The sequence below is a fragment of the Pseudopipra pipra genome, chromosome 1 (assembly GCF_036250125.1).
Source record: "Pseudopipra pipra isolate bDixPip1 chromosome 1, bDixPip1.hap1, whole genome shotgun sequence".
Lineage (NCBI taxonomy): Eukaryota > Metazoa > Chordata > Aves > Passeriformes > Pipridae > Pseudopipra > Pseudopipra pipra.
Window position 1 is genome coordinate 86,057,523 of NC_087549.1, and position 23,300 is coordinate 86,080,822.

The 23,300-nt window shown below is 42.0% G+C and overlaps 1 protein-coding gene across 4 annotated transcripts in view; it reads right to left on the reverse strand.

Annotated features, from left to right (window-relative positions):
- The window catches only part of SLC22A23 (solute carrier family 22 member 23), a 114,478-nt gene that overhangs the window by 34,112 nt on the left and 57,066 nt on the right, over positions 1–23,300 (reverse strand). For all 4 annotated transcript variants that reach the window (XM_064663174.1, XM_064663166.1, XM_064663156.1 and 1 more), the window contains exons 4-5: positions 6,060–6,228; positions 171–298 (exon numbers count right to left, since the gene is read on the reverse strand). In XM_064663174.1, coding sequence (XP_064519244.1) covers positions 171–298; positions 6,060–6,228 — 297 coding nt within the window. The remainder of the gene's footprint in view (positions 1–170; positions 299–6,059; positions 6,229–23,300) is intronic.

The window sequence follows — 23,300 nt, forward strand, 5'->3', positions numbered from 1 at the left end:
ACACAGTGCTGGAGTTTGGAATGGATTTTCAAGAAAAGCAAAATGAGTGAATGAATGAATGAATGGGATGATTTTACAGGCAATAAATGGATAATTTAATTCTGGGCAGCAATGCCACGTGCAGCCTTTACAGAAAAGCTGGGGTATTTGCAGTTTTCTCTCCTACTCACCGGGCACTACTCCTTTGATGTCGCTTTCTGTGTTCATCCTGTTCTTGTGTGTGAACTCAAGGATCAGTTCCTTGGATGCTTCAAATTGTTGTGTAGCCATCAACCACCGAAGGGACTCTGGGAAAATACTTTGAAGACAGAAAACAGGTTATGATTTCTTCCAAGTTTCTGTCAGAGGATGAACTGATAGAGTTTTAGCCGCTCATTTAACCACTCAGGAACTATGTAATTATTTCAACATGCAGAAGAATCACTCATGAAATAAAAAAAAGAGGGAAAACCAATTCAGAATGTGCAAATTAATGACATTTTCTTTTACCTTGCTTCACAAATGATAGAGGAACTGTCCTATCCCATGAAAATAGGACAAATTAGAATTTTATAACATATTCCAGGTGCTCTGTCCATTAATATAATTTTGAAAAAACTGGGAGGAGGAGGCAGTGCTGTCTGCAATAGACATTTGCTGCCAAGAAGAGAATGAATGAGATGCACAGTTAACACATGGTAATTCAGACCAAAGAAGGAAAATAGCTAACAGAAGTAATTTGGGTTCTCTTCTAAAGACAGAGAAAGAGAAGAATTACTTCTTAGGATTATATTGCAACATATTTTCTCAGGTTTTAAACATGTTAAAAACCTTCTCCCATGTATGCAGTCATTCTTTATACAGGTCAGTATCGTGTGTGTTCCAGACAATATTTAGTTGTTGTTTTAAAAGCTTCCCTTAGTAAAGACAATATTGTGTTAGTTGAGTTGCCTTAAAAATATATACATACACACAGTTAAAAAAGTTTTTCTGTCCAGTTGTCTCCTTCAAGTGCTGATGTTTACCAGATTCATGAGCTTAACTGATCATTCTTCCTTTTTTTTTCAGATGAGTTTATTTTAATACAAAACCAAAAGAAACATGTAGATCTTAGAAGAAAAAACCAAAATCTCCCATACTTCTATAGGTATGAAAACTTTCAGATCTCACTCCAAGTATATTTTTCTCTCATGTTAAGGCTTCACTACTCTTTCAAAAGACCTTACTAAGAACAATTTAACAAGTACTTTTAACTTCAAATACATAAGAAACCTCAAATTCTCTTTACAAAGAAATGATCTTTGCTGTAGATGCAGCTCAGTTCTTATACTTCCAAGTAGTCAATTGCACCATCCCTTAGGCTGATACAATTTGGAAGACCCCTTAGCAAAACCTCCAAATGAGACAGAGAAAGTATTAAGTAATTTTTTGAAAAAGAAGTAGAAAGGAGAGAAGTTAGGCAGACTGCAGTCTAAATGATAACAGTCAATAAAAATATTGATGACAGCCATTCAGCTTGACAGCTTATTTACTACCTCCCTACTACTATAGTGCTGCACAGATGCTTTGGCATATCCTCCTGCAGTAAGTCTTGTATAGCAAAAGCATTTTTTGAAATACTAAAAACCTTTTGAATGCAAAATATCTGCATGCTTGGTTCTGGAGAGGAGACAGTCTCAGACACTAGGCTAAAAGTTTCAGATTTTGAACAGTCTGCTTAAACGTCCCAAACAACTCCTATAATGACCACCAGCATCTACGAAAAGAAAGGGAGCCACAGGGATGGGCACCGCACAGTGGGGAAGAACGCTGTCTCTATCTTCCAGCTCCTGCAGTTTTCTCAAGCTGGAAGTGCTAAAGCCTCACATCTTTCAGCTACTCCATCATTAAGTGTGAGCAGTGGGAGGTTCATTAAGGATCTTTAAAAACTTGTGTGCTGCCTTGAGCCCAGGTTACCAGGCACAGCAAGGGGAAGTGCTGGCTGCCCCATCTCTGTGCAAGCACCTGAGCTCATTTGTGGGGCATGGATCCTGCAGCCAAGCATCATCTGTATGCACCTACTGTTGCATCTTCTGTTGCTGTACCAAGTACCATCACAAACTCAAAAGCTAAAAAAAAAGAAAAAAACCCACAAACCAAATCCCTTGGTCCCAGTGGACTTCTGCACAGAAATCTGTTCACCCCATGCTTTATCACCTGGCATTAAATACTAATTGAATGAAGCTGAGACAGGTTACTGCTGAGGGTGGGCAGCTGCCCAGATCAGCAGGCTGATCAGCTGACTGTGTGATACACTAAGTCTGGTTGCATCCAACGAACTCTCATGGCCAGACTAGAAATCTGGTCACATTCAACAGCTCTCATGGCCAGGTACAGAAGTGTCATTTATTGAGCAACAGAAAAGCAGCTTCTTGGGTTGCTGGTGATAGGTACACTCTCTGCAGAAGCATACATGAATACTTAAAATATGAATAATACAGCCAACAATAAACATATTAAATTGTAAGATGACTAAGTAGTGCTAAAACTATGATCACAAACACAAGCTTGCTTTTTGAATTTCCTGAAGAAGCACTTGGTATTGCTGAGGGTTCGATTCTTACACAACAGGCAATGAGAGAAAAGATAGGTACAGCCCATTGACCACCCCAGGATACAAAGATGGAGTCTCCTCTGACCTCCATCCTCAGTTAAGCTATATTTATATTGTTTTCTCTGAGGGAAGGGAAAATGACATTAGCTACAGCTAATGTCATTTCATGTTTAGGTTGGTGTTTGAGTGACTTTAATCATTAGCCTATGTGGAGGTGTGAAATGTAATATGTATTTTTGAGCTGATGTAGCAAAGTTCAGCTTTTGGTCACCTTTTGGGTCATTCCTTGGGCTTACAGTTCCCGTTGGCTGCATTGTTTTAAACACCTCTGTGCCACTCCATCCTTTGCTTCATGTCTCCCTTAGAGTGGTACACCAAGCTCCTTCAGTGTTCCTGCCCCTAAGGTGTGCAGACAGTTTGTCCTTGGTGAACACTATAGCCAATGCATGCATTTCTTCCTGCTGAACTTTGTTTTTCAGTATTTTCCCCACATAGCTGGTTGATAGTCTTCTACCTCCACCATCAGTGAGGAAAGGGCCATGCTTTTACAGTCAGAGAAAAGAACATAGAGTGAGTACGGGGAGAGAGGAGAGGGGAATGAGTGGAAGGGACACTGGGGAAAAAAAGATCTCAAGTCCAAGAAATCCTAAGAGAAGAAGAACCCTTGACAGACAAGAACTAGGAAGGTACCACGTGTAGCTGGAAGGAAAACCGTGATCCTGTGCAGATGGGTGGAAAATGGATGACCATGAAAAGGGTGTAATGTGTCAATTAGGGGTCTGCCCCAAGGCAGTAAGCCCACTTCGTCCAACTTTGTGTCTTGGTGAGAGTAAATCCTATCTATCAGCACTAGAAAAGAACTGGCCACATTTTCCCAGATCTTCACTTTCTGTTAGAGTGAAACAGGAGTTTATTTCAAGCTACTGATACCTTTGCTGACATTCATGGCATCATCCTGTCTGGAGCTTCCTGCTCTAAGCAAGAGAAAATAAGGTCTCTGTATAACTGGAGCTCCCCTTCCCTCATGGCTATAATATACATACACACTTAAAAGGAGTCTAACTTCTATTGACTTATTTTTATACACTTGTCACAAACCTCTGTGTCCAACTCTGGCTTACATAGGTGTCTTTTGCCCTTCCAGAATGACCTAAGAGCCTAGCAGTGGCATCTGCTCGATACCTTTGTATCCAAACCCACCTGCTCATCCCTCCTAGACATATCTGCTGTCTCTCCTTTCCCCCATCCATGCCCAGCTACCCAATCTGCTCAGCCATGCACCACTGGGGACCATATAGTCTGTCATGTGCATGTGGCCAAAAGCAGAGCAAATCTATAGGTGAGAGAGGGCTAAGCCCCAGCCTGAAGAGGCAAACGCCACTCTCACAGCAGGAGATGGAAGTAAAGAGAGTATAGAGGAAGGAGGAGGCAGTGCAGGGGCTGTTCACAACATCTGTTATTGAACTCACTGCTTTGGGTACATGATGGCAAATTAATAAGCAGTGTTCTTCTTTTATTACCCATCAGTTAGTTTTCTTCCTTCATTCGTAACACATGCTGAGGGTCCATGTTCCGTTTGGAAGAAAGGGAAGAGGCAATGAAATGGTAGCACTTTCCAGAGAATATGCAACAGATGGAAGAGAAAAGCCTAAGAGAAAAGTACATACTGTACTGACAGTATAATTAAACAGGCATCCTAACCAGAGCCCATTTCCGCAAAAGGAAAAACCCTGGGCAACACAAATCCTGATCCTTTGGCTGTTACCACTATTTATCAAGCTGCCATAACCAACATTATATGAGGGGGATCTATTTCCTTGGTTTGCCTGTCCTGTACAGCCAAAAAGCCACAGAGCTCTTGCAGATTACAAAATAAATTTTAACATTTCCTATTGCTTTCAATGTCACCCAGGAACAACCTCTCAACAGGAACATACAAGACCCTGCCACAGCCACCTGGAAAACATGCAACATACAGAAGACTGCTGAGGGGTGCCTGCTGTCCATCCCATCTACTGTGTTCATTAGGCATCTTCATACTAGTGTACTGTCCTTTGGACACATATCTGCAAACATTATGCTTGATACTGGGTTCTGTTCAGTGGTGGATATAAGGCACTTCAGCTGGTGGCATCGCAACAGGAAGCAGACCTGCACATGGATAACATACGGCAGGTACGGGAGGGGAGAACAGTATCATGCATAAAAAACCCCACTCTTCAGTATTCATTGAGATTAACACTGACAAGACAAGACTATTTAAATGTTATGTTGGAATACAGGGGTAAAACCCCTGCCATTATCTTGCGAAGGACTTGTAACTTTCTCCTGTGCGCTGCATTTTGCCCATGCTGCAGCATGTCTGCCCTGGGAATAAGCAATAAAATCCCCACTGAGAGTCACCATCATGGACAGGAGAACTCTGGAAGAAGTTGATACAAGAATATAACTGTTAAAAGTTCTTACATATTGTAACAAGTTTGCACACATTGCAACTTGTCAGGCATCACAGCTAGCAGCCTAGCCTCCCATGGGTACATAAACAACTTGGTCCTGCACAGCGTGATGGCCATTTTCCGAGTGCACAGCAACTAATATTTTAGACTTGTTAGTATTATCTTTAAAATGAATGATCTAGCCTGTTCTTACTCTTATGGTTCTGTACAACACTGCTCTCATAAGCCTCTGTTGTGTTATGCCACCACTGCGTGTCACTATTAAGACAGAACAACAAAGCAAGATTTTTGGGAGGTTTAAAAAGTCACAGTGGGGATGGACCTGGCACCATCCCCAAGGTGAAAGCCATCCTACTTCTCTCAGGATAGCTGTATTAATGCCCCGCCGCAGGCAGAGAGGAGTGGGAGCAGCGGGAGTGGGGAATTCCTTGTGGGAACAATCCTGAACCACTGCCTGGAACAGACCACCCACACAGACTTCAGCATAGCGTGAGCTAATTTGGGCAAAATCAAGTCTAGTTCAGGGCTGACTACCTCATGTACGCAAGATATCCTAGCGTGTTTGTTGAAGAGCTGACACACATTATTTTTAACCTCTCTTGGATAACCCAGGCCAAAGAAACGAACAGTGACAGTACAGAACCACAACACAGGTATTAAGGGAAAATGTAGCCATGCAGTCATAATCTGACAACAGCTAGGCTGAGATGCATCCTCTCAAAAACTCTTTTCATCTTTAAAGGGGAAGTGACAGACAGAATAACAGCAAAATACAAATTGCACCTCAATCTAAGAGGACCATCTCCCAAGTTCCCACCTTGTCACAGCATGTAACGTATGTGTGTGCTACAGCAGATTATAAAGTTATTGTTATTTCAAAGTCAAGTCTTTGCACAAGGTGAATGGAATAACAAAGGGAAAGGCTCATATGTATCGTGAAGCACACACACTTCCCCACAGTGAAGCACTGCCCAAGTCCCGCATTAGGAGCTCATGTTGCCTTTGACCTGACAGGAGGAAGAAATACTTACACCCAGTAAAACAGCATCAGCAGGAAAGGACAGATGATGACTGCCTGGAGGACCTGCCAGTCCCTGCAGAGGGCAGCCAGCCCCGGCATGAGGAACTGCCCCGCCATTTCAATGAAGCTCGCCACCATGGTGATCATGAACCGGTGCCCAGGAGGACAGAGCTCTATCCCTGAAACACAGAGCACACACAAACACATTAGCCTCCCCACCAGCAAAGACACCCCCAGAGCACCTCTATGAAACTTTCAGGGAGTTCATGTCCTTTGAGACCTTTGGCCAAAGCTATGCAGAATCACATAAATTTTGCTTCCTCCTGTATTTAGGCTTCAAACACCCTAGCAGCTCTAGAAAAGGTCATTATCAGCTGGCTATGCTGAAACATCACAACTTCCATACCTAGTGCCTCTCCTGCAGACCTGCTGTAACCTCATTGCCAGATTTCCTTCAGTCTCCGCCTAGAGAAGCATTTCACCAAATTGTAAGATATTTATCTTTAAAAGGAAATTTAGAATAAAATAAGAGCCAAAGATTTTGGGTTGTGCCTTTTCACACTTCTCAGGGACACCACATGCCTTTCCAATCAGTTTGCTGGGAGGCGGAAGAGCACAGCTCTCAGCAGGATGCAGGCTCCCAGCTCATACGGGATGCTACCTGCCCACAGTTTAATATGCTCCAACTCAGCCAGTTTCAAGCTGGATTTTGCTGAGTGGGTTGTTTCTGGGTTTGCTTTTTGCAATAGCTTATCTAGATCAACTTTCAAACAAGTCAACCTTCCATCTGTCTTATCCTGCCTTACACCCTTCCTTTTGCTGTGGGGTAATTTACCACCATCATTGGCATCTTTGGTTGTCTCAGCTGCCTGCTGACAAGTGAGTTCAGTAGATAAAATGTCTCCTTAAATCCTGAATTCTGGTTATCTTTATTCAGTCAGAAGATGAATTTATCAGAATCACAGCTTAACAAAAAAATTAAAAAAAGTCACAGAAGAAACAGCAAACAGAAAAATTGGACTACCTTGTGGAAATTTTTTCACTGGTCAGATTGCAACATATTTGCCATTTGCCCACATTTACTTCTACAGATTAATACTGAAGTGCAATAAACCCGCCACAAATGTGTAGTACTTATTGGAATGCTGATACAGAAACAGGCTCATAAACATTTGTGATAAACATTTGTGGTAAACATTTGTGATATGTCGCTGTCAGCATTGTTGCCTTTTTTTTTTGGGATGTTTCCTGTGGCTGTTTTAAATTAGAATTTAATGGTTATTAAAACTGTAATTGAAAAGCTATAAGAAAATAGGAAGAAATGACAGCTGCTCCTTCATTCACTCTCTCATCTGTAGCTTGTCAGTATTTATCATTGTAACATAGATTTAAACTAATCGACCAAAAACTAGCCTGTAGATCAAATCCAGGATTAAACAACACACATTTTTCTCCCTTCCTTTTCAGCCCATACAAAATATATCAATGAATTTTTGCCAAAACAGAAGTAAAATGTATCTGCTGTAAAGCAGCCCAAATTTTCATTAGCCTAACCACAAACATAGCAGCTTCGGAAAAGAAAGAGGGGTAAAAAGCCCTCAAAGACTCTCACATGCTATGAAAGGCTTTTACATTTTAATTAGGAAAACAAGATTAAAACACAGAGCTCCTTATGACATTAATATGGTTTCATTTCTACTAATGAAGTGTCTCAAGCCTAGGAAACATTTTTTGTTCTATGCAAAGAGGTCACTTCCGTTTTATTTCTCTAATCTCAAAATAAAAAGTGCTTCTGTTTGTTTTCCTAAACCTTAAAGTCACAGTTACTCACACTCCAATATTCTTTCATTAAATACAAGGTCGAGGTTTGTTGCTATAGAAACAAGAAGTCTACATTAGATATGTAAGGCTTTGGCATTTCAATTGCATTGCTCAGGTAAGTATCAGGTAAAAAAAATAACCAAGATATCAACTTCCATATGAAGTCAGGAAAGGTGTCCAAATAATAAAAGCATATTTTATTAAGTCACTGGTGCATAGTAAATAACTCCATATGCAGCAGTTATTCATTGTATAGAAAGGAAACAGCTTCAGAGATTGTTCAGCATCTATTTTCTTCTCTGGATTATCACATGCATATGATCAATTTCTGCTCTTTCCTCTAAGAAAGCTGAAGATGCCAAAAAAATAATCCCTGCTCTAGCTGGGTGAGCGTGACTTCCAAGCAATGGCAGCAGTATATGAAATATCACATCTCTGTTGAAATGTTCCACATATTAGGACAGCCTACTGACTTTCCAACATATCTGGCTTCAATTTTACACAATAAAAGATTCAGCACTGGAGTTTTTAGCAACCATCTATCAGTCAACCTTTTCCCACCTCTGCAGCAAAGCCACCCTCCATAGCAGCTCTGCTTTGGACCCAGGAAAGGCACCCTGCTGATGCTCACACTGATGCTGTGATGCACCCGGGCACGAGGCCTCTAGGGCTGCAACAGTTTTCACTCAGTTCACACCATAAACTACCAGCTCAGGCAAAATCAGTACAAGACACAGATCAGCTTTATCCACCCACGGCAAATTGAGCAAGCAAGCTCCATCTCCCTGAATCAATGAAAAGGTTTCTACCTCAACTACTTCGTGGAGCACGGAGCAAATCCTTGTCATACACAGAAATCATGGAAATTACCATCAGTACCAAAAAACTCCCAGATACACCCATTTGCTCTACTTGGAAAATTTTGTGCAAGCAAGGAGACAGCCATGTAAACAATTCTGCTTTCTTGCCCAGCATTTCTACTCTATGCAGCACAGTCAGAGTAGCAGATCCAACTTAGATGCCTAATTTCTCTAAGTCCCAGGCAAGTGATCATATGGGCAAGTTGAAACCTGTATGCAAAACAGGCCTGCAGTATTTGGGCCGTGAAACTGGAGATGCCCAGGACATGTGGGACAGACTTTCTCACTGTTGATGGGCACTAAGAAACTGTGGACATCACAAGCACAGAAGTTGGACCCAGCTCAAATCCTGTGGCAAAACTGCTCCACACACTGCAAGCACAACCCAGCCTGGAGGGAACTGCCTTACCACAGGTGTAATCCAGACCTGGGCCCCACAGGCATCATAGGCCCAAGACACTGAACACACAAGGTTCATTGCACAGCATATACCTCCGGCTGGGTAGTGTGGAAACAGTCCTGGGGCCAGACATGTTACAACTGCAAGCATTCAGACTTGCTGGGACATGGGTGAAGAAGAGGGAGCTAATGAAGAACCTCTGCAACAGCCTGGGGGCTCAGTCCCACTGCATGTGGAGCTGTTCCCTTGTGCAGCAGGCTGCTGCCCTGGGAATCAGCAGAGAAAGTCAACATAAAACCACAGGTCAGACAACAGGTTACCCACTGCAAATGCAAGAGGCACTGGTGACAAGGAGTACATGAACATTGCATCAGAAAGGGCAAGTTGCCTTTGCTAACAGCTTCTCTCCCTGGCTCTGGGATGGACAACCCACTGGGCTGATATCCTTCACAATAATTTTTCAGGCAACTTCTTCTGAAAAGAACATGGGAAATAGAGTTAAAATCACCCAAGTATGCCACAGCCTGACATCTGAAAGTGCTGCCCTCTTCCCTCTCCAGCCGGCTTTTCTTTCTCACCCTCTCCATCTGCAGCTGTGGAAGGAGCAGTCTGTTTAGAGTAGATAGACATACAGACAGGAGATGGGGGAGGACTGCAGTAACACTGGGTTAACATCAGCTCATGCTGCCACAGAGCATGGCCCTGTGTAGCCCAACTCCTCCAAATCCTACCAGGTGAGCTGTCATTTCCATGAAGGGGCTAAGAGCCACATCTCATCCTTTCTCACTTGATCTTACATTAGCACACTCGTAACAATCTGTTTCAGATTTCAGAAATCCTTGTCTGTTTCAAAAGGGTGATATTTATTCTCAGAATATTTGCACAAGGATGAACAGCAAATACTTTTATTAAAAAAAAAATAAAGCTGTAAGTAATTTGCAAATAATATATCGAGAAGAAAAAGAGGTTACATCACACTGCCTGAACGACTCTCTAGTATTCACTTGCCCATCTCCAGTCCCAAAACACAAAGCAATTCTTGCACTGCAGGCCAAGTATAAGCTTCATCAGAAACCACAAGGTAGCAGCTTTTTGTGCCTTTGCAGTTTTCTCTCCCTGCCCAGTTTCCATCTGTGAGCCACCAAGACTGTAATTATATAGGATTACCCCTTAGAGAAAATGGCCAAGACAAAGCACCTGAAGTCTGGTTAACAGCATTCACACTGAAAAAATATCCCCAAGGATACAGGCTGATTCTAGATTCACATTCACAATTTCACATTATATTAAAAAAAAACAAAACAAACAAGCAAAATCCCTCAATTTCTGACAGTTTCCTTCATATTACCACACACCCCATACTCTTAATTCCTTCCATCTAATTGCTCCTCTAATATGTTCCTCTACTCCAAAAGGGAGAGAAGCAGTAAGAGTCAGATAAACAAGACCCGTACTATCACTTGAGCAGAAGAATGCTCAGGCAACACAGCTTTAGGTGTAAAATGTGGGACACCAGAAATTCCTAGTGGTGGTAGCATCCTATAGCACTAGGGCTGTGTTTGCCTCTCAGCCCCAGCAGCTGCTCAGCTCAGCCAAGAATCACGTACAGGCTGAGACCCTGAGCTAGGATTTTGCGTTTGGACTCTGCTTTTTAACAGAGCACAAAAGGAAAGAAAAACATCCCAGAGCACTTAGTTTCCCAAGCTGTTCAGCACCTCCAGCATATCCCACCACCTCCATGCTCCCTGGGCTGACCCTTTTGGCACGGTGAGCTCCACTACCTCCGTCACAATGATCTTTAACACTGCTCGGAGGTGACCCTGTCTCTGCTGCTGCTGTGTTTCCTAATTCCCACCAAGCTCTCTCAAACCTCAGGGACCTTTTCTTCCTCCAACACTCTCTGTGGGATTTGCTTTCTGCTGTAAACAAATCATCTCACTGGATAGTCCTAGAATAACATGGCCCCCAAGCTAGCTTTTGGCTAGCCAAACAGATAAAACTACAGCAAAAAATTATCAGTAACTCCCAGATAAGTTTGCAGCTGGCTGCTGGTACATAAAATCCAGAGTATCTACTTTTATACTCAAATTTCCACTAAGTTACTAGACACAAACTTCAAATAGCTGCAAGCCCTACCCATGGGCTAGGTACACTTCTCATCCCAACTAGTGCACTTCTGATTCAGTACTGGCTGAAACGGCCCCAGTTAAACCAGCACTTGCTTCTGGCTGAGTTTAGACAAGGAGCACATCTTCTTGATTGTTTTTGCTGTCACCAGAAGGGAAGAAGCGTCACATGTACATACAGTTTATTAGAGAAGAGCAAATGAAGTAGGCCGTGGAAGGAAAGGTTATCGCACGCACTGCAGTGCACAGACAACCACCAATTGATGTAAACACAGGACAGAGACAGAGTGAAAGGGAAGGAAAAATCTAATTTCCCCTCTGGAGAAATCCAATCCATTGCCAAGCAAAGAGAACAGTAATAGACTGAACCTCCAATGGCTTAGTAAAAAAAATAGGATTATTCTCCCCCCTCAACAGCACATGAGGACAGAATTTACTCTAAGATACATCTAGGAAATGACACAGGTGCTTCTTCAAAGGTATTTTTCTACATACAATTGATTTGGTGAGAGGTTGTTTTAAATGCATACTAGCCCACCATTTAATTAACACATTTAATATGTGTCAAATCAGTCATCCATGAACTGACATAAGCTGAGCTGATGGGACTGTCAGCCTGGCACCAGGGCAGGCAGCCAGCATGACACCTCAGCAGATGTGTAGCGGCACTCTTCATTTTTGACCTGGATAGACATCCCGTGTCTACTGGATGGAGCTATCTGATAGGTAAATATCTCATCAGAACATATACCTTTCTTACCAAAACTAGACCAGATGTTCATTTGGTATACAAGGACCACGATACTGGTAAAACTGATGCTAGGCAAAATACCCTTTAGATTCATGACTTAGCCTCTGCTGCTGTGAACACTACAACACGCATAGGGAGACACAGCATGAAAAAAGGAAACATGGCTACACCTCTCATCCAAAATACAAGACACAACCTTCCCTCCCTACTTTCCACACACCTGATCCTCTCCTGTAAGGCACAAATGAGTAACACACCTACCAAATTTCAGGCCTGGTACTGCTAAACTATGTCAAGATATTTCAGGAGGAGCTCTCCTCCAAGTTGCAGACAGTCTGTAGCTACCCACAGGTAGAAGGTTCGGACCACAAACATGGAGCCAGCTTGGGTTCAATGCAGGGTGTTCGCTCAACCCTCATTAACTCAGATGCAGGAGCTGTGGACTTTCCAGGCACAATGCACGTGCTGCTGTGCAGGGAGCTGGGCAGGGCAAGAATGAGCTCGGCTCCTCCAGGCACAAGAGACCCTGATCACAGGCTGCCTGACTAGTGTGTGGGATGTAGAGATGCCTGCAATCATGCTCTGCATCCAAGCTGTCTCCCAAGGAGCATGAGCGGCAGAGAAGGAAGCACGTGTCATCCCTCTGTTCATCCCATGGCATCTGTATTTGCTGAGTTTTACATTGCACAAGACATACAACATCTTACAAAACAGACGGTTGACTGCATAAGAAACCTTTAACATACCATGCTGCCTGCCATTCACAAAGTAATAAAAACAAAGAAATGTTAAATCACAGTTGTGGTAGTGCAGTTGCCATCTATCCTACTTCCAGAGGAGAGCAGCAACATCTCCGCAGCTCCCAGCCAACACTGATTTTTGGTGACAGTTCCTGTATGTGAATAAAGGCATTATGAAACAAAACAAGGAGAATGCCCCTGGAAACCTGAATGGCAGTGACGAAGAGTATGAAAATCTGGTAGATACAGAACACACTCATTTTAGAATAAAGATGACTTAATTTAAATGGAATTAAAAAGTGATTAAAAACCTTTGCCATGACATAATGTTTTCATATATGTTAACTGCTATGAAAAAATTTGTCTTCCACCTTCAGTCTATAATTTCCTATCCCCCTTAAGAGACTCTCCAAACCCATACCAATATTTGTTTATTTTTGCACAAAACTATGATTGCATAGAAATATATGAGACTTTTTCTTGTTCCAAAAAGGTGGCTTTCTCTAAAGGAAATGAACAACCAGTCATAGGAATATTTTGCAAATCTAACACCTCTGCTGTTCACAACAGCTGGCCCCTTTTCTCTTGGCAGGATCTAAATCATAACTGGCATCTTTTTGACAGGAATGTATGAGAGGAGCTGAAACAAAAACTGGTGTGAGATGTATCAGAGAAGCTTGTTTTCTTTGATGCTTTAGATGAAAGGGATCTGCATCTGTATTTGTTCGTGAATTTTTAATAATATCGTAGCCACTTAAAATAAGAACAGAGAAGAAATTCAATAGCTGGAAATCTGCATGTCTCTTGATTTACCAAGTGGCAACCAGTATTCCAACAGCAGCTGTTTATAAAGCTCAGTTTGCAACCTCCAGATGGATGCTGGTTCTCAAAAAGGCAGGAACAAAGAAATAACAGCCTAACACCTTGTTTCAGGTTTATTAAATGTTTCCCAGCTCACTGAGACAAAAGGTCAGCCCCTCTCTACCCAAGAGCTGATCCCCCACGAGGTGCTCCTCCAAGCAGGATCTTTTCACCGTTATCATCATGCTGTTGGACAAGTGAATAAATGCACTGAGCCCTGGATTTGGGTACATTCTCACAGAACTGCATATTGCTAACAAGAATTTAACACAGGAACCTTGAAGCTTATCAAGCAGAAAAGACAAGCATGGAGGAAAACTCTAAATGGATGACCAAGAAATGCACTTGGTGCTCTCTAAGTCTTAACAAAGCACCGCCTGCCTCCCTCAGACCAAAGGGGGGGTGGCTTGTCCACACACCCAGAGATGAAGTACTACATACCCAGAGGCACAACTCCAGGAAAGCACCTTGCTCCTTTCGCTTGTGTCAACTTCATAACATGCCCTCCATATGCTTACATACTCAGAGACTAAGCAAACACTTGGGTTGCTGTTATAAAACTCTCACAAATACAGTTGTAACCCATACACACGTGAATACATAAACACACACACATGCATATATATGGATATGTGTGTATATAGACATGTATATATAAGTGTAAAGGCAAAAGCCCCTGGTTCCTTTTCCTTCACTGATCCCCTGGTGATATCAGAAGCAATCAGTGTGAAGAACCCCATTTCATCTCAGAGGACCTGAATTGCTCAGGTGGCATCCCCAGCATCAGAGAGAGCCCACAATACCACAGTGCTGGCTGAAAGCATGTGCCAAGGGCCAGCAGAAGTGCAGGTGATTAAATCAAAAGCAATTAGTAAGCCTCTTCATGAAAGACTGTCACACATTAGGCCCCCAGGGCCACCCTTGTTTTTAAAGATTTATGCCAGGCACTCTGGGTAGACATTTAATGACCACTGTGAAAGGAGAACTGGGGGGATTCGGAGCCAATGAGCTGCTACATTTTGGATGCTTTCAGCAGTGTGTGCATTCACCAGAGAAGGAGGTGCCACTCAAACTAAGGGGTGACTTTTGCAATTATAGGTCTCTGTCTCTGGGATTCAGCATCAAGCCTGACACGGGTCTGAGGAAGGCAAAGGCAGGCAGACAGAATGGGAACACCCACCCAACAAGAGAGTACTGTGCTGAACACTGCACTCAACCATTGTGCCAGAATAAGCACAAGCATGACAGCCCCTGGTCAGATCTCCTCTAATTTTAAACCTATGATGATACAAAAATCAAAATGAGGCTGTGGTAACGTACAGATGTTGAGAAAATTCCTTCTGATATAAACACAGACGATGCACAGTTAGAAGTAGTACAGGTATTGTTTTTCTTCTTGCATTTCCCAGTGAGCTTTTATTTTCCAAGTCACATTCCCATAAGGGAAGAAAAAATAATATTATAGGCAAAAAAAAAGAAAAGAACAGTGAAGATTTCCTTTTGGTCAACTGACTTTCAAGTGAAAAACTATGACATCCAACCATGGGAGAAGATCTGCTTCTTGAAGCAATTCAAGTTGTATTTTTCATTCAAAATTAAGTCTTAAGTTTTTAATCACAGGCCTTTATTGTTTCTATTAAATGCATGAACTCTATGCTGTATAGAACACTTTTCATCACTCTGTGTACATGGAGTGATCTGTAGGGTGGAGTCTGCTTGTGGCTAGTTTGTGGATAGTTCTGCGGCAAACAGCATAATTCAATGGGCTCAATGACAGTGCAGAAAACTTGCTGGGAAAGAGCATTCCTCTTCTAGCTCTTCAAGCACATCTCTATTTCAAGCCAAGGTTAACTCAAGAGGCTAGCACCTGTAGTTGCACACACAGAGGTGAACACAGTGGAACATCCCTCACATGATCCTGTCACATACATAATTAAAATGACCTCATAATTGTCAAAGCCTAAACATTCCTTAAATTTCTTCCTTGCTATCTTTACAAATACCATCTGTGAAAAGTTTTTTTCCCAAAAGTACAAGAATTCTTTGATTTGGTAACACCTAACTTGGGGGTGAAGAACAATAAAAAGGAAAACGGCATTACAATGCTTCCAGCTTCTCACATTACCATGTAAATTGCTGTGATAAGGATGTCCATGCAATACTGAACCAGATGACACAAAATCATCCACTGGGATTCAAAGTTTTCCCAGGATCATCCCTGAAAAATATGAGTTTGTACAAGAGTTTCTCACAGCCAAGAAGAATACGTAGCTTTACCAGTTTAAACCGGGGTAAGAGCTCAATACTTCTGCTGAATGGACAGAAAACCTCCTATTGCTTTGCAATAACTTTGGAAAGAGAAACCTCATTTTCCTTCATATCCTCCTTCCATGGAGGCTGGCAAGTAGGCTAGGAATAGACTGATTTCCCTGGATAGAAGACATCCTGCCATGGGGGTATGCTTGCTTTTCTGCAGTGAAAGACCTCTTTCAAGAAAACTCCTGCCACTTACGGAAGAGTTCAAATATGGTAACATTGCTGATTTGTTCCAAATAAAACTAGAATGAATTACTGAGCTAATTAATAACACAACATTAAAAGGAAACCGACCTCCTTGGAAAGAATCCAGCTGCAATTCATGAAAATGGATTTCGGTTGTTCCAATTACAACATTAGCAAACTTTGTACGCATCACAGATACAGCTAAAATTGTGATGATGTATGCTCATACACACACCTTGAGAAATGAATGACTGTTAACCTCCTCTTGACAGTTCCTAACTACTTCTCTGTTTTCTGTTTCAAATGCAAGTTCCTCTTGACTGGTGCCTTCACTGTACCTGTGACTGTACAAAGCCAAAGACAAGACGTGTGGATGGAGGTAATGCTGTCTAGGAGACCAGTTAGCAGAGCCTGGTGCATACCTCACCTTGCCTAGGTACAGCCAAGGTCAGAGGATCCTAAGGAGGTTTTCTCTGCAGTAAGTTCTGCTACTTACTTTGAAGACAATTGCACACAGCAAGCAGTTTATCCATGAAGATAATTGTATTTTTGTTTGTGCATCAATACTTGGGTTTCTTATAGTACATAAATGGCAACATGACTCTTACCTGCTGCTTCCTATGCATGCAATGCCAGAGGTGCAGGGTGCATGGTGTTAGATTGTCCCTGCTCAGGGAACAGTTCAGGTACATCAGAAAAATCCTCCTATATTTACCACCCTTTTGTAGCAAGAGAAAAGCATGAAGAGGGTTGGAGAGGGAGGAAAAGCAGCAGAAAGAAGATGGTGGTCACGGAAGGGGAGAATAAACTCATAAATATAATAAAGCTCATCATATCAGATTTCCTTCCCACATTCAGCTATGAATAAATCATGTTGCTTGACATAACACAAATAATTCAGTTTCTGTTTCCAAATTTTCCTTTCAGTCTTCTTGCATAGACAGTAAGTGGATAAGAAAGGGCTGAACTGGAAAGATACAAGAGCTGAGCTCAGTTTTCAACTCAAAAACCTATTTGCTTCGTAACTATATTCATCCATTTAAAGGAATGTGGTAAACTAAATGAGAATTTCTATCCACGAGAAGAACGTTGACTTATGGGCAGAAAAAAGGCTCTGTGGCTGATCCCGCCTTTCCTGGTAGGACAAGGGGTCCTCAGCACCCCCACCCATACCTCCAGGCATGCAGCAAATCTGAGCACACTGTGTTTCCCTTGGAAAAGTGTCACAGAAACATCTTAGGGGCTTGACTATTTCCCCAGCCAGGTAACCACATATCCAACAGAAGATGCAACACACTCTCTGACTCCAGAGCAGCATGTGGCTCAAGGGCAAGGCATCCCGAGGGAAGGAGAGCAGAGCCCTTCGCCAGATCATTCACACCATAAACCTACAAGATGTTGTCTCGAAAATTTGTGGGAACAAGGATAAACGGATTCCTGGCTTCAAATTTACCTTTTAAGTTGCACAGTCCAATTAGGAAAATCACCTTGTACCTTACATCTAGATTTAACCAAGTTAACAGCTAAAGAACTATATCCAGAAGGCATTCTGGGTTACGTGGGAAAGAAGCATAACTAAATCTGCAAGATCTGTTCTTACTGAAAAAAAGACAGTGGAGACATAATTTGTCTACTTACATTTATACATGTTTACAGAAGCAGAGAAAATGAAAACTGTTCCTCTGTCTTGCTGAGTGGTATTTCTAATCAAAATTAGAATTTCGCCAGGACCCCCAGAGAAAACCACTACATGAGGCTGTCTGGAACTGGACAGAACTCTTTACACATCCCTGTCCATTTGCACAACATTCCCAGACATAGGGAAGGTTTAATCAGTATTTTCTCATCTGAAAACCAGGACCAGTGCTAGAAGAACTGGAAAACTTGGAATTCAGGCTGGAACCACCAGGCACTTTGTCTGCTCTAGGTGACTCCTGAGGGGTTTGCACCAGGAAGTGCCCTCCTGCAGCACTGCCTGCTTCAATGCAGAACACCAAATTTAAGCTCAGGTTTTTAAGAGCAGGAGCTTCTGTTATCATAGCTGCTTGCTTATTTTAACAGGAATATTAGGCTATATATGGCTAAGTCGCAATGAAATACAGAATTTAGAAATTAGAGCCAAAAAATCACCGTGTAAACAACAATTCAGTTAAGCAATTTCTTCAGCCACTTCCTCACATTTATAATTTAGCCAGATGTTCCACATGGAAGGAGGAATGTAATTTCTACCAAGAGTATGAATAGACAGAAGTAAACAAAAAAAACCCCTTTTCTAAATAAACTGACTTCCTTTCTAGCTCTTGCCCAAAGGAGAGGAAATGTCAGGCATTCACAAAGGCTGGGTGACATAACTCTGACCAGCTCCCAGTGAGTGGGGTGCTGGACATCTGCTGCTCAGAGCCCAGCCTGATAGACCCTCAGAGAACATGCTTGCAAAGAGTTACTTGGTGCTGTGTTATCGCATGATGCTGTAATAATTAAACACCAAAAACCCCCAGCTCCTAAGATTGCCATTTCAGTGGAAAAACCTCCATCCAGACATCACACACCTGTAACCTTTGCCTACATGAAGTTAAGCCATCAGTATAACCTTCACCCTGAGGTGGTTTTTCTTTTAACCTGAATAGAAGCTATTGCTCAGATCACTTTGCATTTGACACTGTAGGGCTATAAATAACACATCCACAACATGGCCTGGTACTCACTTGCATTTGATTAAAATAAAGTCAACTAAAAGGCAGACCACCTTTGAAATGGAAACAAATGGATACAGAAGGGTTGAAGATTTAAAAGCCTGAGAATTGCTGAGCTAGTTACACTCAGGCTGCCAGCTCTACTGTTGTCCCGGTATCATGAGCAATGTTTCTGCATAATCACAGAAAAAAAAAATCAAAGCAAAAAGAATTTTTTTTTAGGGGGGTGTGGAATCGAGAACAACACAGAAATATAACCATAACAATAATAATACCACCACCACCACCAGGGACAAGCTTAACCACATTAACATATTCACTTATGACTCACAGAAGGCGATATGCAAGCTCCTAAAAGGACAAGACAAAACTGGGTTGAACAGAAATGGAACAAAGCAAATCATCAGCCCCTGCCTTGCCCCGAGCCGGCAGCATAGTTCACTGGCTGGCTGGCTAAGCCTTGTAACTTCTGGCCTTCCTCCTTTTAAGGGGAACTTAATTTATAGCCAATTTCTGAACTCCAGATATGTGAAATTGGAAAAACTGATATAGATTGAATCTCCTGGTTTTAGGCAGCACAGTTTAGTTTTAATATTGACCCAGCTGACTGGCAAAGAATCATCTGCAAACAGCAAAGAAGATTATCTGAAGTGTGGTAGCAACTTCATTTCCAAATCCTTCTGCAACATAGGAAAACTCCTGGTGCAGTTCACCACACAGAGGAGAGCGGGGAGCAAAAAATACCCAAGTTCTGTTCAAAGAAAGAAAAGCGTAGGCGTGTGAGGCTTGTACTGATTTATTACTGGCTTATCTGGAGCTAACATATAAAACCAACTATAAAAGCAACAGATGTAAAACATTTTCTATTTAAAAAATCTTTGCACACTCTTTTTTCCTAGAAGGTACAAAGACTCAAAGCAGATTTTTCAATTTGAGCAAATGCCTGCAGAAGCATAACAAAAAAGAAAGAAATGTTAAGGTAGAAGAGAAAAAACCAAAACCAAAACCAAACCCGCTCTCCCCCTCACCTAAACACAAATAATGTAACAAAGGTCCTTGCATTCAAGTACAAGTTCTAAATACAAAAACTCTAAGCTTCAATTGACTGTTAAAAGTATCTTTCTCAGTAGTCAGTTATTGATTAACCTCCTAAAAACATTCAAAGGAGGCACAATTTATTTGGGAAGAATAGGAAATTATAAAGACATCTGAATTTAATATTTCTTTATGACAGAAACAAAACGTAAGGCAATGAGACAGTTAACTAGCCAACATTAGAATGAGCTTCAGATGGACATTATTTTTGATGTTGAAAGAGCCATACGATCACAACATCTGCAAATCAACATTTTCAACTAATGAACGTATGCCCAGTAGAAGGAGCACCTTACATTAAAAACACTCCTGCAGGCTGTGAAACAAGTTAGCCTAGACCTGACACTTCAGTTATGCTTCCACTTAGTGACTGACCATGCTATTTCTCCTTCAACAAAACACGCTGGAATGTTAAAAGAGCCAAATGGACATTTGTACCACTGCAAGCATTGCCACAAGTAACAGACAAGGCTTAATTAAAACAAGAGTACAATGTATAGCCAACCACTCTAAGAATGTGTTTCTCTTGATTATATCTCGCACCAACAGGTATTTCACATCAAACAGTAGAAAGTGTTGCTTTTCCAGCCTCTTCCTTCCATGGTTTCACACATAAACCACTAAGTGACTATGCGCTACAGCATATGCAGTCAGTTAATATTTATCCACATTTACACTACCTAGCTTGTATCACCAAAGCAGTCTAATACAAAAAGTACTCTCTCTCAAAATCTCTATCAGTATCTTCTTGTTTGCTCAGGGGCTGCCAGCTCATGAGACGGGGTAGAGCAGCTCCATACAAATCCACAGCAGTACTCTACCCCATCTCAAGGAAGCACCAAATAAAAAATAAGTAAGAATCCTTGCTCTGAAATGAGATAGTGACTTTACCAAAGTGTGAACTTGGCTTGTAATACTCCCTCACTATGAAGTGGTCTGAGTTTCTCTTACACATCTTACCAGAAAGGTGGTGGGCTGCAGGAACAGTACTTCATCTCCTGACTCCTCTGACTCAAGCAGGGCAACTGCAACTGGCCCATGGATTTTGGAAATTATTTATATGCTTCAGAAGAAGGGGAAACTACATGTATTTGAGTATCAATAAGCATCAGAAAACAGTTGACATCTATTGCAGTCACTCCCTAAAAACTAGGTTTAATTAAAGATATCCAGCCTCTTAAAGATTCATAAGTTGGGCCCCATAGCAGCTGAAGCAAGTTTTCTGAAGTCTGGATCACTAGAAGTTGATAGCAACAAGGAATATTTGAGACATTATTTTATTCTGAATCCTACAGAACTAAAATATCACATTAATTAAAAACATTTCTGAAAACAGCTAACTGCAAAATTCTCAACGCCGCTGCTGTTTACTGCTGGGACACCCACACTATTTGATCCCCTTTTCTGGAAAGTGGGCTAGATTTCTTCCACTTAAGTGAACTTCTCCCCTCATTTGAATTTTTTTTTGCAGTGAGCACAGAAAACCATTTTGGCATTAAAGAGGTTGTTTTGTTTGGTTGTTTGTTTTTTTAAATAAAAACACACACAAAACTACTGCACGCTTGAGGCAATGATAAGTAAGAGCAGAAATTAGCAGTCTCCAGCAAGGGGGTTGTGGTCCTTTCTGCGAATGCACATGACTGAGAACACCTTGTGCACACTGGATCTGACCACAGGCCACCTGGGAGAAGCTGTGCATACCCATGGTGTAATGAACAGCATCCCTCTAGCGCAGCGGTTTGTTGGGTATTTACACAGAAGCCAACCCACCTCGGGCTCTCATCCCTGCCCCAGGTCTTGGGGCTGCTTTGACACTGGGCAGATGATGGAGGTTATGTGGGGAACAGAGCACACAGGGAGACTGGGAGCAGGAGATGAAACAAGGAGAGCAGGGACGGGAAGATGATGGCAGCAATCAGAGGCACCTTCTCTAATTATAAAGTGCAAAACAAATACCTGAGTTCAGGGCTAAACCTACCACACCACATATCACTACTGTTTCAAAAGCAAGCTGCTGAGTTATGTCAGAAAGACTGTTGGCCATGCAGCCCTGGGGAATGATGTTTGTCACCAAAGCACCACAGGTATGGCATGTTTGTGAAATTTGATCCTCACCACAGTCTTTGGCAGGTGAGCAACCAAAACAGTGAATTCCCAAATACATGTGCAAATACAGATGAGATGAGGTGGGCAGGTATGGTTTTTCTAATGCTTTAAGATAACTGGTGATGTCTGAAAGCTTTATAGGAGATTTTTTGATGATGCACTCCATAAAAGATCATGAAAGCGTCTAGTATTACAGTACCAGCATTTTCCATACGTACTATTCCTTGAATTATAATACGGTATACACTAAGGGTATGAAGACCCAAAGCCCAAGATCTAATGCACTGTATATAGGATTAGAAAAGCAAAGCCACGGCTAAAAAATTAAGTTCTCAGTGATTGCAGTGTATTCCCCACAAGAAGCTCACTACAAAGTGCTGTATGAGCTCCAAATGCAGTGTCTGTTGGAGCGAACATAACACCCTGGGACGCTAAGGGGCTTAACATCTTTGGAATGAAATAAGGAGAGGCAATAGAGAAATAATTTCTTAGTACGTTTACAATGCTGGCAACGCAGCTGATTTCTGTATCTTATATTAGAAAACAAAGGCATACCAATCTGTGGTGTTACAGACTTAGTGCTGTGGGCCAAATCTGCTCCTAATCCAAACACATAGATCTGAGTCTTAATAAATAATCCCCCAAAAGAAGCAGCCTGCCCTGCCCTGCCCTCTTTCCCTCTTCCCATTTTCTTCTGTGTTAGTTGTTTGATACTGTGTTTTCCCAAATCTAGCCTCGGCACTGTGTGCATTTGAAATGCTTCAGCAGCCACCACCAGACGCCTCTTTGAGAGAGGCCAGAGTCTCCTCTGGGACAGCTCTTTCAAAGAGTAAGATCTTCCTCTCTTAAGTCTCATAAGCACACAGAGGCAAGTGATTAAAGAAGTGAGAATTTGGAAAAGAGTAATTTCTTTTTCGGGAACTAGATGAAGGATGTATTCTTCATGGGACATGAATGGTGCTGTGAAGGAATTAAGACATTTCTCTTCCTAAGGGACATCCTTGGAAATACTAGCCAAAATACAAAATTTGCTTATTTCATTGGTACCGTCCTGCTTATTTCCAAAACCAGGCAGCATGCTAGATGTCTGCACTGAGTAGAGCCATGAAGCGAGCAAAGGGAAGCATCCTTGTTCAGAGATTATAATCTTCTCTTCCAAAGGAGCTGCATCCCAAGCAGCCTGGCACCCAGCCGCTTCCCACAGCCAAATCCCATATACCCCTCCAAACATTCCTTGCTTCTAGTACAGACTTACCATCCTTTGTACCAACTTTATAGCTATGGCTAAGTTGTTTC